General features: G+C 26.4%; 3 protein-coding genes across 7 annotated transcripts; 2 read left to right on the top strand and 1 right to left on the bottom strand.

Moving 5' to 3' along the window:
* Positions 1–64: 64 nt before the first annotated feature.
* On the bottom strand, positions 65–2702 carry LOC117243474 (decaprenyl-diphosphate synthase subunit 2). Its single transcript, XM_033510992.1, has 5 exons — positions 1540–2702; positions 1326–1454; positions 1039–1240; positions 543–965; positions 65–452 (listed from the first exon to the last, which is right to left on the bottom strand). The coding sequence occupies exons 1-5, from the start codon at positions 1875–1877 to the stop codon at positions 297–299; spliced, it is 1248 nt and encodes a 415-aa protein (XP_033366883.1). The 5' UTR covers positions 1878–2702; the 3' UTR covers positions 65–296.
* A 105-nt stretch (positions 2703–2807) lies between these two features.
* On the top strand, positions 2808–10242 carry LOC117243473 (ATP-binding cassette sub-family B member 7, mitochondrial). 5 transcript variants are annotated; one of them, XM_033510987.1, is made up of 13 exons: positions 3545–3684; positions 3930–4203; positions 5710–5943; positions 6002–6209; positions 6318–6484; positions 6554–6832; positions 7598–7772; positions 7840–7997; positions 8066–8229; positions 8300–8429; positions 8533–8808; positions 8874–9148; positions 10048–10242. In XM_033510987.1, the coding sequence occupies exons 2-12, from the start codon at positions 3946–3948 to the stop codon at positions 9123–9125; spliced, it is 2301 nt and encodes a 766-aa protein (XP_033366878.1). In that variant the 5' UTR covers positions 3545–3684; positions 3930–3945; the 3' UTR covers positions 9126–9148; positions 10048–10242. The 5 variants fall into 5 exon arrangements, with proteins under 5 accessions (XP_033366882.1, XP_033366879.1, XP_033366878.1 ...); XM_033510986.1 differs by lacking the exon at positions 10048–10242 and having other exon boundaries at positions 8874–9460; XM_033510991.1 differs by lacking the exons at positions 3545–3684; positions 3930–4203; positions 10048–10242 and adding an exon at positions 2808–2943 and having other exon boundaries at positions 8874–9460.
* Positions 10159–13882, top strand: LOC117243472 (uncharacterized protein PFB0145c). The gene is made up of 9 exons (XM_033510985.1): positions 10159–10292; positions 10541–10650; positions 10859–11010; positions 11122–11340; positions 11411–11530; positions 11592–11827; positions 11887–11956; positions 12046–12485; positions 12554–13882. The coding sequence occupies exons 1-9, from the start codon at positions 10231–10233 to the stop codon at positions 13665–13667; spliced, it is 2523 nt and encodes an 840-aa protein (XP_033366876.1). The 5' UTR covers positions 10159–10230; the 3' UTR covers positions 13668–13882.
* The last annotated feature ends 332 nt before the right edge of the window (positions 13883–14214 follow it).

Here is a 14214-nt window from a genome sequence, read left to right as displayed (position 1 = left end):
AATAGTAAATTAATAATAATAAAAATAAATACGGTATTGGGTATTAAATGTGAATAACACATTTGTTTAAACATTTGTTTATTATAAAATGTAACAATCTTATTATATATATTATACATATTTTATCTTAATTATATATATATATATTGCAATTTAAATAATATTTTGTTCATAATATAGAGAAAATATAAATTTCATAAGTATATTAAAACTGAAAACTTAAAATAGGACGGAGTCCTCAAACTGATCTTTGGGCAATTATATAAAATATATTACTTTTTAATTGAAATTGTTGTTCAGAAATCCCCCATAGCTGCAATAATATTATATAATGCTGTTCTTGCATCATTCTTTTCAAATACACTTAAAACTTCCATTGCCCTTTGTGAATGTCTTTTCTGTAATTGTTTTGTTAATTCTACTCCAGGTCCCATCATAACAATTTTATGAATCTGCATATTAAATTGTTAAAATGATTTATGTCATAAATGGAAAACAAATTATTGCACATTCAAAAATATGTTTACATTTAATATGCTTACCTTAACATAGTCTACATTATTTACAGATTCCAAACCTTTATCAATTTCTGTCAAAATTGATGGGTCATGTTCAATATGAAACATAATTGGTGCAGAACATAGATTGAATGTTACATTTTGATCTTTTGTAATAAATGGACCTAAATCTAAGCAAGCTTGCCAAGCCAATGCTAAGTGTTTTCCAAAATTGTAACCTTGTTCCTGTATTTCATTGTTGTGTCCTGCTAATTTTAATGCACCTTTACAAGATTTTCCTAATAAGGCACCAGCACTTAAAACATTTCTAAGAGTCCATTCCTTTACTGCATAATCTTTACGATCTTCAGGTGGTATAGAAGGTAAAGGATTATTTTGGTTATCTCTACGTCCTACAAATTCTGCCTCTGCTAAGTCTCTCACAGCACTTGACATTAATTCAACAATCTAAATGTGATTATAATATAAAATATAATACAAATAATTTATATAAATCAAACTATCTAATTTTTATACACACATCTTGATTGCGAAGATTTGCTAATTCAGCACAAGAATTTGCTAATAAATAATCCCCACTTAGTAGTGCAATTTTATTACCAAAATTCATATCATTCAATTCTGATGTTTCTAGATAAACATCAGATTCTATATTTACTAAACCTTTGTGAACAAGATGACTAGTACGTATCATTTCAGTTACTTCTGCTAAAGCTCTTTGACTAAATAAAAATTCGTTTAATATTATTTTTGTTACAAATTTATGATGCTTTAAAATTTTATATTATTAAGAGCTATAATAAGTACCTGTGTAATACACCTGCAGCTTTGTCTTCCTCCATATCATCTACGCCTAAATGACCAGCAGCTTTTGAAATTAACAATACAATAAGACCCCATGCTTGCATGTTGTTACGTCCATTATAAATAACACTTCTATAATAAATTTAAATAAATGTTAATATAGAGAAGAACTAATAGTACTGTAGGTTTATAAGAAATACATTAATAAAATTCTTACTTGGCTGTTTTTAACAAAGGATGATTGGATCCTACTAGTTTTCTCAAGTGCAAAGCTACATTTGCTATTTCATCGCTTAAGAGCCACCGTAAACTTAAAAATGATGTTGGATATCCAACAATTTTCTCTGCTTCTGAAACAGCTCTGTTCCAATCTGGCTTTTGACTTCCTGTAAGCTTTGCTTCAACCTGGTTGGATTGATGTAAATGGAATCTGTTTTGTGTAGAAATGTGCATATTTCTTTGTCTTTCACAATTCACATTATGATCACTGCATAAGATTCCTCTGGTTATATTTCTGTTTCTCAATAAATTAAATGTAATTTTGTTCGTAGACATTTTTGTACTGCACACACCCGTGGAATTTGTTTTCTCTCGACATTAACATTAGTCACACATTCAACAGGTATAACGCACATGATTAACATTTCAGGCTTTCACTTTTGACCTTATTCTTAAAAGATATCATGTGATTTGTCTTCAGGTATAAAAAGTTATTCATTTTTCATCATGGAAAGTCATTAAACAAATATATATCTTATATATTTGTACATGGTTTTATAATACATTTTATTGAGATCGTTAAATAGAGCAATGTACATGAATTCTTTTATATAAGAAGGTAATGTTTTAATCATGGATCGTACTCCTATATCTATGGTTTAGTATGCAAAGAGTATGTAGAGAGAATATGTAGAGAATTAGGATGAAATTAGTGTTGCAGAAACGTTTCTATATTATGTCTATTCTCATGGTATTTAAACTTATCCACAATTATGCAGTTATATGAAATTGTTAATTTTATATTGTATAAGTTAAGAAAACAAAACAATAAGCGGAAAAGTACAAATGTAATGCAATAGAAATATGGAAATGAAACACCGAGAATATAAAGAAAAATGAAGTAACGTAGAAAGTTACTAAGGATTAAAGATTGAGAAAATTATAATATAAAGATATAGATATGGGCATAGCTCTATGGAGACCGATGACCGAGCAATAACTAACGGTGGTGATGCTGTTTCGGGGGAGCAGAGAACGTGATACGTAGGGCCGCATAGATGATTGGTTGTGATTGCGCAAGCGCAATCTTATTCTTATCAAGTAAAAATGAATTAGTATAACTAGTTAACTGATTTATTTTCCCCTTCTGATATACATCATTGAGTGAGTGACTAATGATCAATGCGGCTCTAATTATCACATAACTTTGTCTCCCGCTCCCCGGAAGCAACTAAGTTTGCACTCAATCATTATATGAATTCCTGTGTCAATATACGTAGCAATCGTAATATGAAGCAGGGAATTGCACATTAAAGATTGTATTCATCGAAACAAAATGAGAGCAAACAACTCTCCTAAACGCCATCTCCAGATAGAATAACGTACTTTTAGGATTGAAAACGTAAGTATTCGATACATGCCGGAGAAGGAAATAAACTGAAATTGAAACTGTAAAATTGTTTTGTCAAATTATATAGGTATCAAATGTATCTTCTTAAGAAAGTTAAAAAATATTGTTTAAATTACATATATATGATTTAATGTTCATTTTAATATAAAATGTAATGTAACTTTAGTCAATTTGGTTCAGAAAAGAAAAGATGTATCATAGGTATATGTATGAAGGCAATCATGTGTAAATATAAATCATATAATCTAATAAAAATACCATCTTAATCCTTAGCATTACCTTTCTAAATATTACCAGAGAGGAATTCCCTCTCTGATATTACCTACATACTACTTGTACGTATGTTGAACATATAAATGGTAGATGGATAGTATCTCTCTCTGATAGTACATATATGTATATTCAATCAGAGACTCTAAATGCATATATAATAGCACACTTGTATAGCCAATAGCCGGTGTGGGTTATTAGATTTGTATTTTTATCATGATCTAATAATCTAATTTGTGAATTTTGCTTTTGTATTGCCATTTGTGAATAAATATTTCTAACATAATGTTAAGTATTATTCTATGTCGTCGCATGTTACGGACTGGATATAATGAAAATAATCTCTGGACCAGATCATTTGTAACGTGTTCAATTAAATCACGAAGACAAATTACTTATCGCGAAGAAGTTTTATCTCACATTTTGACACGTACTCTAATATACCCTGCCATTGGAATTAGGGTAATATTTTTAATTTACATATTCTACCTTCATAAAATATTATAAACATTAATCAAGGATTTATAACAATGTTTTTTTGAAATATTGGGTGTTTACTAATTCTCCAATTATTATTGTATCAAGTTTAAATCATGGAAATTAGTTAAATGTTTATTAATTAATAATAAATAAATAACATATAACATGTTAAGTAATGTTAATTAAACAGGTATTTATTTCAAAGCATTTCTTTATTGCTTCTGCAGATATAACATTTACATAATGGGTAGAACTTCAAGAAAACGTCATCAAAAGAAGAAGCTAAATAAAGAAATAGCAGAAAATACAGAAGACAGTTTGATGCATCTTAGATCTTGGTTATTAACAAAGAACTGTTCATCAGTTTATGATCTTGTTCCATTTAACTTTCTTATTACAGGACGAGGATTAAAAACATTAAAAGACATTAAAGTTAATGATATATTGATCAAACTACCTTATGAAATCTTAATAACAACATGTACATTATCTCAAAGCAATGTCAGTGTTTTATTTTCAAACACTGAACATTATAGTGCTCAATGTTTATTAGCTGTATTTATTTTGTACGAATCACATTTAGAAAGTGCTTCAAAATGGTATCACTATATTAATAGTTTACCACGAAATCTAACAAATCCAGATTTTTGTACACAAAAAGAAAAGAATTTGTTACCAACATTAATTACAGATTATATGAATGAGTTCCATAAAATACATAATGATTTTCGATTATTAATTAGATCTATGAATAATTTGAAGTTAAATAGAGAATCTCATTGTCCTCATTGCAACTTACATCTTAAGAAAATAATTACATTTGCAAAATACAAATGGGCATATTATATTGTTAATACAAGAGCTGTATACATAGATGCAGCTGAAATTGAGAAAAATCGAGATATTACTATTAATATAAAACAACCAAATAATTTAGCCTTAGCACCATTTTTAGACTTATTTAATCATAATATACATACCATAACACATGCATCTGTAGTTACAAATAAAAATGGGAATAAATTTTACCAAATTGCTACCTTAAATTCATTTAATTTAGGATCACAAGTTTTTATCAATTATGGTGCACATAATAGTCTTAAATTATATGTCCATTATGGCTTTTTTATATCAGATAATCCATTAGATGAAATTTATTTTGATATTTCTGATGTAAAAGTTTGTTTTGATGTCCCAAAATTTAAATTGGATTTCATTATTTCTAATAATTTACAACAAAACATGGCATTTACAAGAGATGGTTTAAATTATAATGCACTCTGTACATTATTCATAATGAATACAAAATTACAGAAAGATCATTGGAATGCAAAATTATATGGAAATTTATTTATGTCAGAGGATATAATAGATGCATATAATATAGCAAAACCAATTTTAAATTTGAAAAAAAATGGACTATTAAATCATTTGACTACTATGAAAAAACTGAAATATTATACACAATGTTTTTCAATTGCAATAAATCTTGTAGAAGAATATATTACAATATTAAATGAATCACATAACAGTCTATGTACATTTCATTAATTTGATGAAAATATATAATTGATAACATAAAGATATAATTTGTAATATATATATAGGAGAATGTTTGTTGTAAACGAGTCATTTAGAAACTAAGTTTATAAACTATATAAATTAATAAACTAATATGTACTGAGAATTTCTTAATTTTTCCAGAATACATGATTAGATTTCTGTTTCAGGTACCAAATGATTTTGATAGAATTGATTATTTTGAGTTTTGTATGACTCATATTCAAACAATTTATACCTTTACACTACTTTAATAAAAACAATAGCATTATTCATTACATTTTATTTGTTTTTCTACCATGTGAAATAAGATATATCTTCATTTATTTATAATTTTGAACAAAATATTTTTGCATTTGACAAATTATTAATAGTATCTAAGGAATCTTTAAAATGTTTAATAATATTTTTTATTAATGTTCAATACAAGTTTAATTATTTTTATAGTGTTGCAGTGGAAATGTAATTGATCGTACACAGAAAAAGAAATCTATTATAAGTTCTGTTAAATTTCCATTGGTAATACCTGGATTTACTGGGGGAAAATCAGGACAACAAAAAAGAAATTGTTTTCATCCTGGTGTATCTAGTTTAAGCCATGAATGTATTGATGTTCAAGAAAGGGAGGCAATTAAATCTGCAAATATGATTAGAGCAATGCTTAAATATATTTGGCCAAAAGTAAGTTATCTTAGAAACCTAATTAATATTGTAATAATATAGCTATATCTATTCATAGGATGATCCAGATATTCGAAGAAGAGTTAAAATAGCCATGGGTTTACTTGTTGGTGCAAAAGCTCTAAATGTTGGCGTTCCTTTCATTTTTAAATGTGCAATAGATACTCTTAATACCCAACACATGGCAACTACTGGTAATGCCATTTTAAGTCTAGAAACTGGATCAGATACGGTTGCAACAGTAGCAACATCATTACTTATTGGATGTATGTACAAAAATCATATAAATTATTATTATAAAAAGAATATTCTTTCTGATTTATAAGTTGTTGAGAGTAGATATTTTCTATTAATATTATCATATTGAAAAACAGATGGAATAGCACGTGCTGGTGCAGCTGGATTTAGTGAATTGAGAAATGCAGTATTCGCAAAAGTTGCTCATCATTCTATTCGTAAAATAGCTAAAAATGTATTCTTGCATTTACATAATTTAGACATGGCTTTTCATTTAGGTAGACAAACTGGAGCATTATCTAAAGTAAGATAATTTTATTATTCCTATTTTTATTATTTGAAATAATCATTTATTCAATACAAATTGTTGTAGACAATAGATAGAGGGAGTCGTGGTATAAATTTTGTATTAAATGCTATGGTATTTAATATTATTCCTACTGTCTTTGAATTATCATTAGTTAGTACAGTCTTATATTTAAAATGTGGAGCAGAATATGCAAGTATTGCTCTTAGTTGTGTTGGAATTTATGCATTATTCACATTGGCTATTACTCAATGGCGAACGAAATTTAGAATTTTTATGAATCAAGCAGAAAATGAAGCAAGTAATAAAGCAATAGATTCACTTATCAATTATGAAACAGTAAAGGTATATTTTGTACTTTATTCATTTTTACAATTGAATGGGTTACTGTAAGAAGGAGGCAGCTTCACTTTATATAAATATATAAATTTATGGTCAATCTATATACATGTTAATGTACTCTTAGACTAAATATAAAATCTATACGTTTCTTATTGTTCAATAAATATGATTTTCAATATTGGAGCTACTTTCCTTTTGTGCCAAAAATAGGAACAAAATAGTAAATTACTAAAAGAATTAAAGAAATTTAAAAAGAGATTATATTTTATTATAATCATGACTATAATGATTAATGCATTTAAAAAGAATGATATTTGAAGTATATGGTGTAGAATCATCTTCAAATAACTTATCCTCTCAGAAGCCTATTGTCTGAAGTTTTTTGGTTTTGTTATAGAACCATATCTTATTTTCTGCAACGTACTTCTTTGCAAGTTCTAACGGGCCTTTATATTTTGAAACTTTTAATGGTAAGAAGTTTTTATATGTTGATTGAAGATTATTCATTGTTATAAATGTTTGTTTTTTGATATTGAACATTTTTACTTGTTCAAATTCATTCTCAATGTATTTAGTTGTGCCTCTTTACTTAGAGCTAATTCCTTTTTCCACTAAGTCTAAGATCACATTTTTTTTAATGAAACGAAATGAAAAAAAGTAGAGCTGCCTCCTTCTTGCTACAAATCCTTCAATTACGATATCTATATTTCCATACAATTTTAATATTTGTACTGTATAAATAATTTATTTTTATATCTTTTATGTTAGTATTTTAATAACGAAAAATTTGAAGCTGAAAGATATGACGAATCGTTGAAGAAATATGAAATTGCATCACTTAAAACAAGTACAAGTCTAGCAATGCTAAATTTTGGACAAAATGCTATATTTAGCGCTGCACTTAGTTTAATAATGGTACTAGCATCTAATAATATTATAGAGGGTAATTTTTTAATGTTTACAATGTACATAACATAAAGTGTAAATTTTAATGTAATATTTAAATGTAGGTACCATGACAGTAGGAGACTTAGTAATGGTTAATGGTCTTTTATTCCAACTATCAGTTCCCTTAGGATTTTTGGGTTCAGTATATCGTGAAGTTAGACAAGCTCTCATCGATATGCAAACTATGTTTACTTTGATGGCAATGAATACTGCTATTAAGGTACTTATACATACTTTCTAAGATTTATTGATTATAAGTAATTAATACAGTTTATGATATAATACCAGTCTAAAGAGAATGCAACGCACTTTCATATAACTTCAAAGAATTCGGATATTGAATTTAAAAACATTAGCTTTCACTATGTTGAAGGCAAGCCTATTTTTAAAGATATTAATTTTACTATTCCAAGTGGTAAAAAGATAGCTATTATTGGCGGATCTGGTTGTGGGTAAGTTTTAAATATAATATACATAATTTTTAAAAAAGTAAAGTATTGATTAATAATATATGCTTTTTAGTAAAACAACATTAGTAAGATTGTTATACCGATTTTTTGAACCACACTCTGGAGCTGTTTTTATAAATGGACATAATATTCGAGACATTGATTTAGATATCTTAAGAAAATCAATAGCAATTGTTCCTCAGGTAATTTTATCATTTATTATCAACTTAAATCATAAATTTTAATTAAAAAAAGATTTAGTAATATACATATAATTAAAATATTAAAATCAACAAATTATTCTAGGACACTGTTCTCTTTCATGAAAGTATCTTTTACAACCTTCATTATGGTAATTTATCTAAAAGTAAGGAGGATGTTTTTGAAGCTGCCAAAATGGCAAATTTACATGATTCCATTCTTAAATGGCCAAAAGGATATGATACACCTGTTGGAGAACGTGGTTTAAAGTTAAGTGGTGGTGAAAAGCAACGAGTAGCAATTGCTAGAGCAATTTTAAAAAATAGCCCAATATTAATTTTTGATGAAGCCACATCATCTCTAGATTCTATTACAGAACATGTAAGTTCCTATTATATGTTAAATGTTATTACTATAAATATTTAACTCTGATAACATACTTTCAGAATATTCTTGAAGCATTACGTAGAGCAACTATTGGCCGGACTTCCATTGTTATAGCCCATCGATTATCCACTGTTATGGATTCAGATGAAATTTTTGTATTAGATAATGGTAGTTTGATTGAAAGAGGAACACATGACTCTTTATTAGCTGTGCCAAATTCTTTATATTGCAAATTGTGGGAAACACAACACATAGGAATGCTCAAATCTAGTCAAGAAAAAGATAATAACTGTAGAACTCCAGGAGTTTGAAACAGAAATTGTATAATGCACAGGTAATAATGTCATACAATCTTGAACTTGAAATTAACCATTTGAACATACTGAGAAGTCTATATATATCTAAACAATAGATTCTTATTTCTATAATTTTTTTTGTTTATCGTAATCTATCAAAATGAACCAAAAATATTTCCAAAAAGTCGATTTGATTCTAATTGAACATTTCCCAGTTTTAATACAAAATTAATATTACGTAAGATTAAATATTTATTATTTAATGTATTATTATAAATGTATTATTGTAAATGCAACTAGCAATGGTAAATTAGGCAAATTACTTGTAATAATAAAAATTTGTAACATAATAATATACATGTGCATTATATATAATATTTTTAATTTGTTACACAATTACAAGTCTGTGGTTAAATTTCCAAAGTATAATTATTATCACAATTAATGTTTGAAAAGTATAGTCGATAGAACGAAAATAAAAAGATAAGTAAAAATTTATTATTATTACTATTCCTCTTTATTCTATGTATACAGGGTGGTTGGTAACTGGCGGTACAAGTGGAAAGGGGGTGATTCTACGCGAAAAAAGAAGTCGAAAATATAGAATAAAAATTTTTCGTTTGAGGCTTTGTTTTCGAGAAAATCGACTTTGAATTTTCGTTTGGTACGCGTGCACTTTATCACGTCTCGTTGGAAAAATTTTTCTAAAAAGAAAAAAAAATTTTATTCTATATTTTTGACTTCTTTTTTCGTGTAGAATCACCCCCTTTCCGCTTGTACCACCAGTTACCAACCACCCTGTATATAGATTTATCACAAAATAGTAATATACGATATATAAATATTTTTAAATAAAATTGAAATATTTCATTCCTTATATATATACATGCATTTGTCATTTACAAAAATATGTTTTTAAGTATTTTCATTTGAACAGATTTCTTTAAATACATATAACTCTAAACAACATTGATTAGAGAAATGTTGTGCATTGGTTACCTTGGAAACCGGTTAAAAACAACTATGGATGCTGATTAGTCTTGAATAAGTTTGGATAATGATGTAATAATTTGTTCTTATAAAGCTATGCTAGTTGTGATGTAGAATTTGCAAATAAAACATGCAAACTGAAGTTCCTACGTTGCCTGTAGTACACTTTAATGCCCATAAGAATCTCAATAGGTAATCATAGTAGTGTCAAGCATTTTATAAATATTTTGATGTATATTTGTGATGTAAATTGAGAACTGAATACTTTGACGATGTGTCTGTAACAAACATTTTAGTATATATGTATATTGTTTTACAATTTAATTTTTTTTTATTTAATTTTTTCACATATAACAAATTTGTGTCATTTACGTATTCATTATATATTTAAATTGTATTTTCTACTATAGATCTTGAGAAATCTTATGTATAATTTACAGAAAACAAAATTCTAACTTAGGAAGGCCATCAGTGGAAACAAAAATTAATTCATCTCACAAAAATATAGCATATCTCTCCTATAAGAAAAAAAACCTACATCCTCTACTTGGTTTGTATTAAAATTTCAATAAGAATTAATACATTAATTCATAAAACATTAATTAATAGGCACTTTATTCTACTATTAAAGGATTTATAATATTTTATTTTTAATGTTTAAATTAATGAAGTAATTATCAATGTCTTTTAAACATACATGATCCACATGATCCCTGGATGTTTAAAACAATATTTTAACATTAATATTTAATATACAGTACGACCATATCAAAGTAATGTTCGACAATGTCCTTCTTTGGAACAATCAAAACCTAATAAGAGTAACATTGAACAAAGAGTTCTGTCTGCAAAAATGTTACGTATTAAAGAACTACAAAATCAGTTGGCGGATGCTCACTATCGATTAAATGTAATGATTTCAAATTGTATCACATAAATTTACATATTTCTAAAATTCATGTATATATCACAAGTATATGTTAATTACAGGCATATTGAATATAATTATATATTTCCACAGGAATTAGCAACTGAAAACAAATTATTACGAGCATTACAGAAAAGACAAGATTCTGCATTAAAACGTTATGAAGGAACAAATGCTGAACTTCCGCGGATTATTAATTCACATCATGAGGAATTGAGAGTACTTCAGATTAAATATAAAAAATTAAAAACTTTACAAAAGGAAACATGTAATTTATTAAAGGAAAAAGAAAATGAGCTTCAACACTTACAGGTAGATATTAATATATATAACGTTTTCAAACAAAAAATGAAAATATCAATAGTTATATATTATCCCTTAGTCACAAAATAAACATCTATTACAACTTAGTAAGGATCGTAATTTGGGAGAGAGAGAAAAGTTACAAATAGAAGTTTCTGATTTAAATCATAGAATACAACAACAACAAGATACCATACAGGTAATCTCATATTTGTAACTGATTTCTTACATAATATTTATACATTTCATTATTTTATTAGACACTACATAAAAAGCTAACTCTTGAAACTAAAAGTTTAAAACAACAATTGCATCTAGAAATTTCTAAGCGTAGAGAAACACAAAAACATTTAGATGAAACAACAGAAAAATTAAGATCTTTAGAAAATTTACTAGATAATAGAGAACGAAGATTATATTATAGTGGACAATTATTGTTTCCTGATAAGAATCGACGTTTTGGCACACAGTCTCTCACAAACCTAAGAGATATTAGGTATGTGGAAAATATAATACTAAACTAATCATTTCTTCATATTCAGTGATTTCTTCTAGCTCATCAAATCCATTAAAGATACCAAGTAAAAACAAAAAATGGCAAACAGATATCCAAAAAGACAGTTTGGTAAAGATAAATTTTATTGTATAATTGTGTATACTATTTATATCTTCTGAAAATAGATATTATGTTCATCTCATATTGATAACTTTTAGCCCATGCTTCATACATCTGAATTAAATGAAAAGAACATCAAAACAGAGGAAAGGATAATTTCAAATCAAACTTTAGACTGTATAAAATCTGAAACAATGACAAACTTGGAACAAGTACGAAGATATCGTCTTCAAAAATCGCCATACAAAAATACATTGAATAATTCAGAAGAAAAATCCAGGGAAATAGATTTAGCTATAAACGAGAATTCAGAGTTTTCAATAGGTTTAGAAAAATCAGAACAATTAGAAAAACAACATAAAGAGGAGAAGGAATATCAAATAAGCGCAGGTAAATTTAGAAAAATATATAACAACCGAAAATGTCAAAATTTTATCAGTTCATCTGGAGGTAGTGAAAGCGAAAATGAAAATGAACATGAAAATGATAAAAATAATTATACGAATGCAACTAACAATTCTAAGCAACTGCATGCAAGGTTTGTATGATTTGCATTTATTTTTATTTAAAATAATTATTTAATTGTAACATTTTATTATTTTTCAGATTAATTAGCAGTGCAGATGACACTTCAGATTCAAAAGATTCTGATTGTAAATATAGAAATAAATTGAGGGTTTTAGTAAGAGAAAGAAAAAATTCCTATGTAAGTGATTCAGAAATAGAATCTGAAATAAGAAAACAATCAATTGAACATTATTTGACAGTGAATCGTCAAAATGATACACTCAAATTAATTTCATCTGTTTATGATAATCAAGCTCATTATGACTCTGATAAAGAAACAGAAAAATTTACATCTTCAAAAAATATATTAAATGAATCACAGAATGTTTATCAATCTTTAATTGATGAAATGTATATAAAAACTAAAAATGTAGAAAATGAAAACATATATGCTCAATACGATATACACACAGAATATAGAAACTCAGGAAATATAGAAAACTATATGTGTGAACAAGCTCCACCTAAAATACAAGAATTTAATAATGTAAGTATGAAAAAAGATGATTTTAAAAATGAATCATCATTACAAACATATTTTAAAGATGGACATGACGTATCATTCAAAACTAATAATATAGAGCCAGTAGATATTGAATCAAAAATATCACACGCGAATGAAACTCTTTTTAATGGTACACAAAAAAGATCTTCTACACAAGATTTATTAAATTCTTCACAGAATTTAAATAAAGCAACAATAAACAAAGTAGGTACAACAGAAGTAGGAATATTAAGTGAAAATATGCTGCTACAGAACCATAGTTTAGAAACAAAAAATAAATTAAATAAGAATGAGTTTCAAAATGTTAATATGATTTCACACAATGTACAATCTCATGATAATGATTCAGTTCATGATATATTAACTGATGTTAGTACTATGTCTGAAAGCAATATAAAAACAAAAATGACAGATTATAACAAAGAAAAGTTATTAGCATCAATGAAAGCTATTGATAATAATGAAAACATTGAATTTCTAAACCAAGATTATGAAAAACATAATGTAACAAGAAAAAAGCAAATGATAGAAAATGTGTTCCCTGATTTACCATCCCACATGAAGAAAAAGCAAGAAATTATTAAAGATATATTTGATACTGATGTAATTAAAAATGAATCAACAGATAATTGTAATAAATTACACTGAAATATAAATGAAAAAAAGAAAAATACTAAAATATCTGCAAGGACAAAACATAGATTATATAAATAATTATAATATGTATGTAACTATATTTTTTTTATAATACAGATATTACTATACATACATGTACATCTCTATTTTATGAGAGGTTAGGAACTTCTTATTTAATGTAATAAATTATTTAAGGATATGCTATTAAAAGCTTTGTACATCTTTTACCCTAATTTTAGTTCTTTAATAAATATTTATATTTTATTTTTATAATTTATTTATAATTATATTTATAATTTAAGTGTCTATAAATTATTAGATTTGTTTTATGGTTCTCAGTGTCAATATATGCGGAGTGTACATATATGTGTATTATGTAATTAATGTTACATCAATTATATTTATATTTATTTTGTATATTTGTTGGTAATAAAGAAACAATAACATCTAATAAACAAGGTATTCTAGAATACATTAAATTACATATATTAATTAAAATTATACTCAAATTCACAACGCGTAATTACAAACTTGAAAATATAACTATATCAATACGTAT

This window comes from Bombus vosnesenskii, unplaced genomic scaffold (assembly GCF_011952255.1).
Source record: "Bombus vosnesenskii isolate JDL3184/JDL3185 unplaced genomic scaffold, Bvos_JDL3184-5_v1.1 scf7180000013266, whole genome shotgun sequence".
Classification (NCBI taxonomy): Eukaryota; Metazoa; Arthropoda; class Insecta; order Hymenoptera; family Apidae; genus Bombus; species Bombus vosnesenskii.
Note: the sequence above shows the minus strand (reverse complement) of the source record. Positions and strands in the feature narration are given on the sequence as shown.

What these genes read in the sequence shown, in the direction of transcription:
- LOC117243474 (XM_033510992.1), bottom strand. Translation starts at nt 1,877, where the DNA reads ATGTCTACGAACAAAATTACATTTAATTTATTGAGAAACAGAAATATA. An exon ending in CCTTTGTTAAAAACAGCCAA is followed by an intron (nt 1,455 to 1,539) that starts GTAAGAATTTTA and finishes AATTTATTATAG; the next exon opens with AAGTGTTATTTATAATGGAC. An exon ending in ATAATGTAGACTATGTTAAG is followed by an intron (nt 453 to 542) that starts GTAAGCATATTA and finishes TTTAATATGCAG; the next exon opens with ATTCATAAAATTGTTATGAT.
- LOC117243473 (XM_033510987.1), top strand. Translation starts at nt 3,946, where the DNA reads ATGGGTAGAACTTCAAGAAAACGTCATCAAAAGAAGAAGCTAAATAAA. An exon ending in AACATCATTACTTATTGGAT is followed by an intron (nt 6,210 to 6,317) that starts GTATGTACAAAA and finishes ATTGAAAAACAG; the next exon opens with ATGGAATAGCACGTGCTGGT. An exon ending in TCAATTATGAAACAGTAAAG is followed by an intron (nt 6,833 to 7,597) that starts GTATATTTTGTA and finishes CTTTTATGTTAG; the next exon opens with TATTTTAATAACGAAAAATT.
- LOC117243472 (XM_033510985.1), top strand. Translation starts at nt 10,231, where the DNA reads ATGCAAACTGAAGTTCCTACGTTGCCTGTAGTACACTTTAATGCCCAT. An exon ending in ATGAGCTTCAACACTTACAG is followed by an intron (nt 11,341 to 11,410) that starts GTAGATATTAAT and finishes ATTATCCCTTAG; the next exon opens with TCACAAAATAAACATCTATT. An exon ending in ACAAACCTAAGAGATATTAG is followed by an intron (nt 11,828 to 11,886) that starts GTATGTGGAAAA and finishes GATTTCTTCTAG; the next exon opens with CTCATCAAATCCATTAAAGA.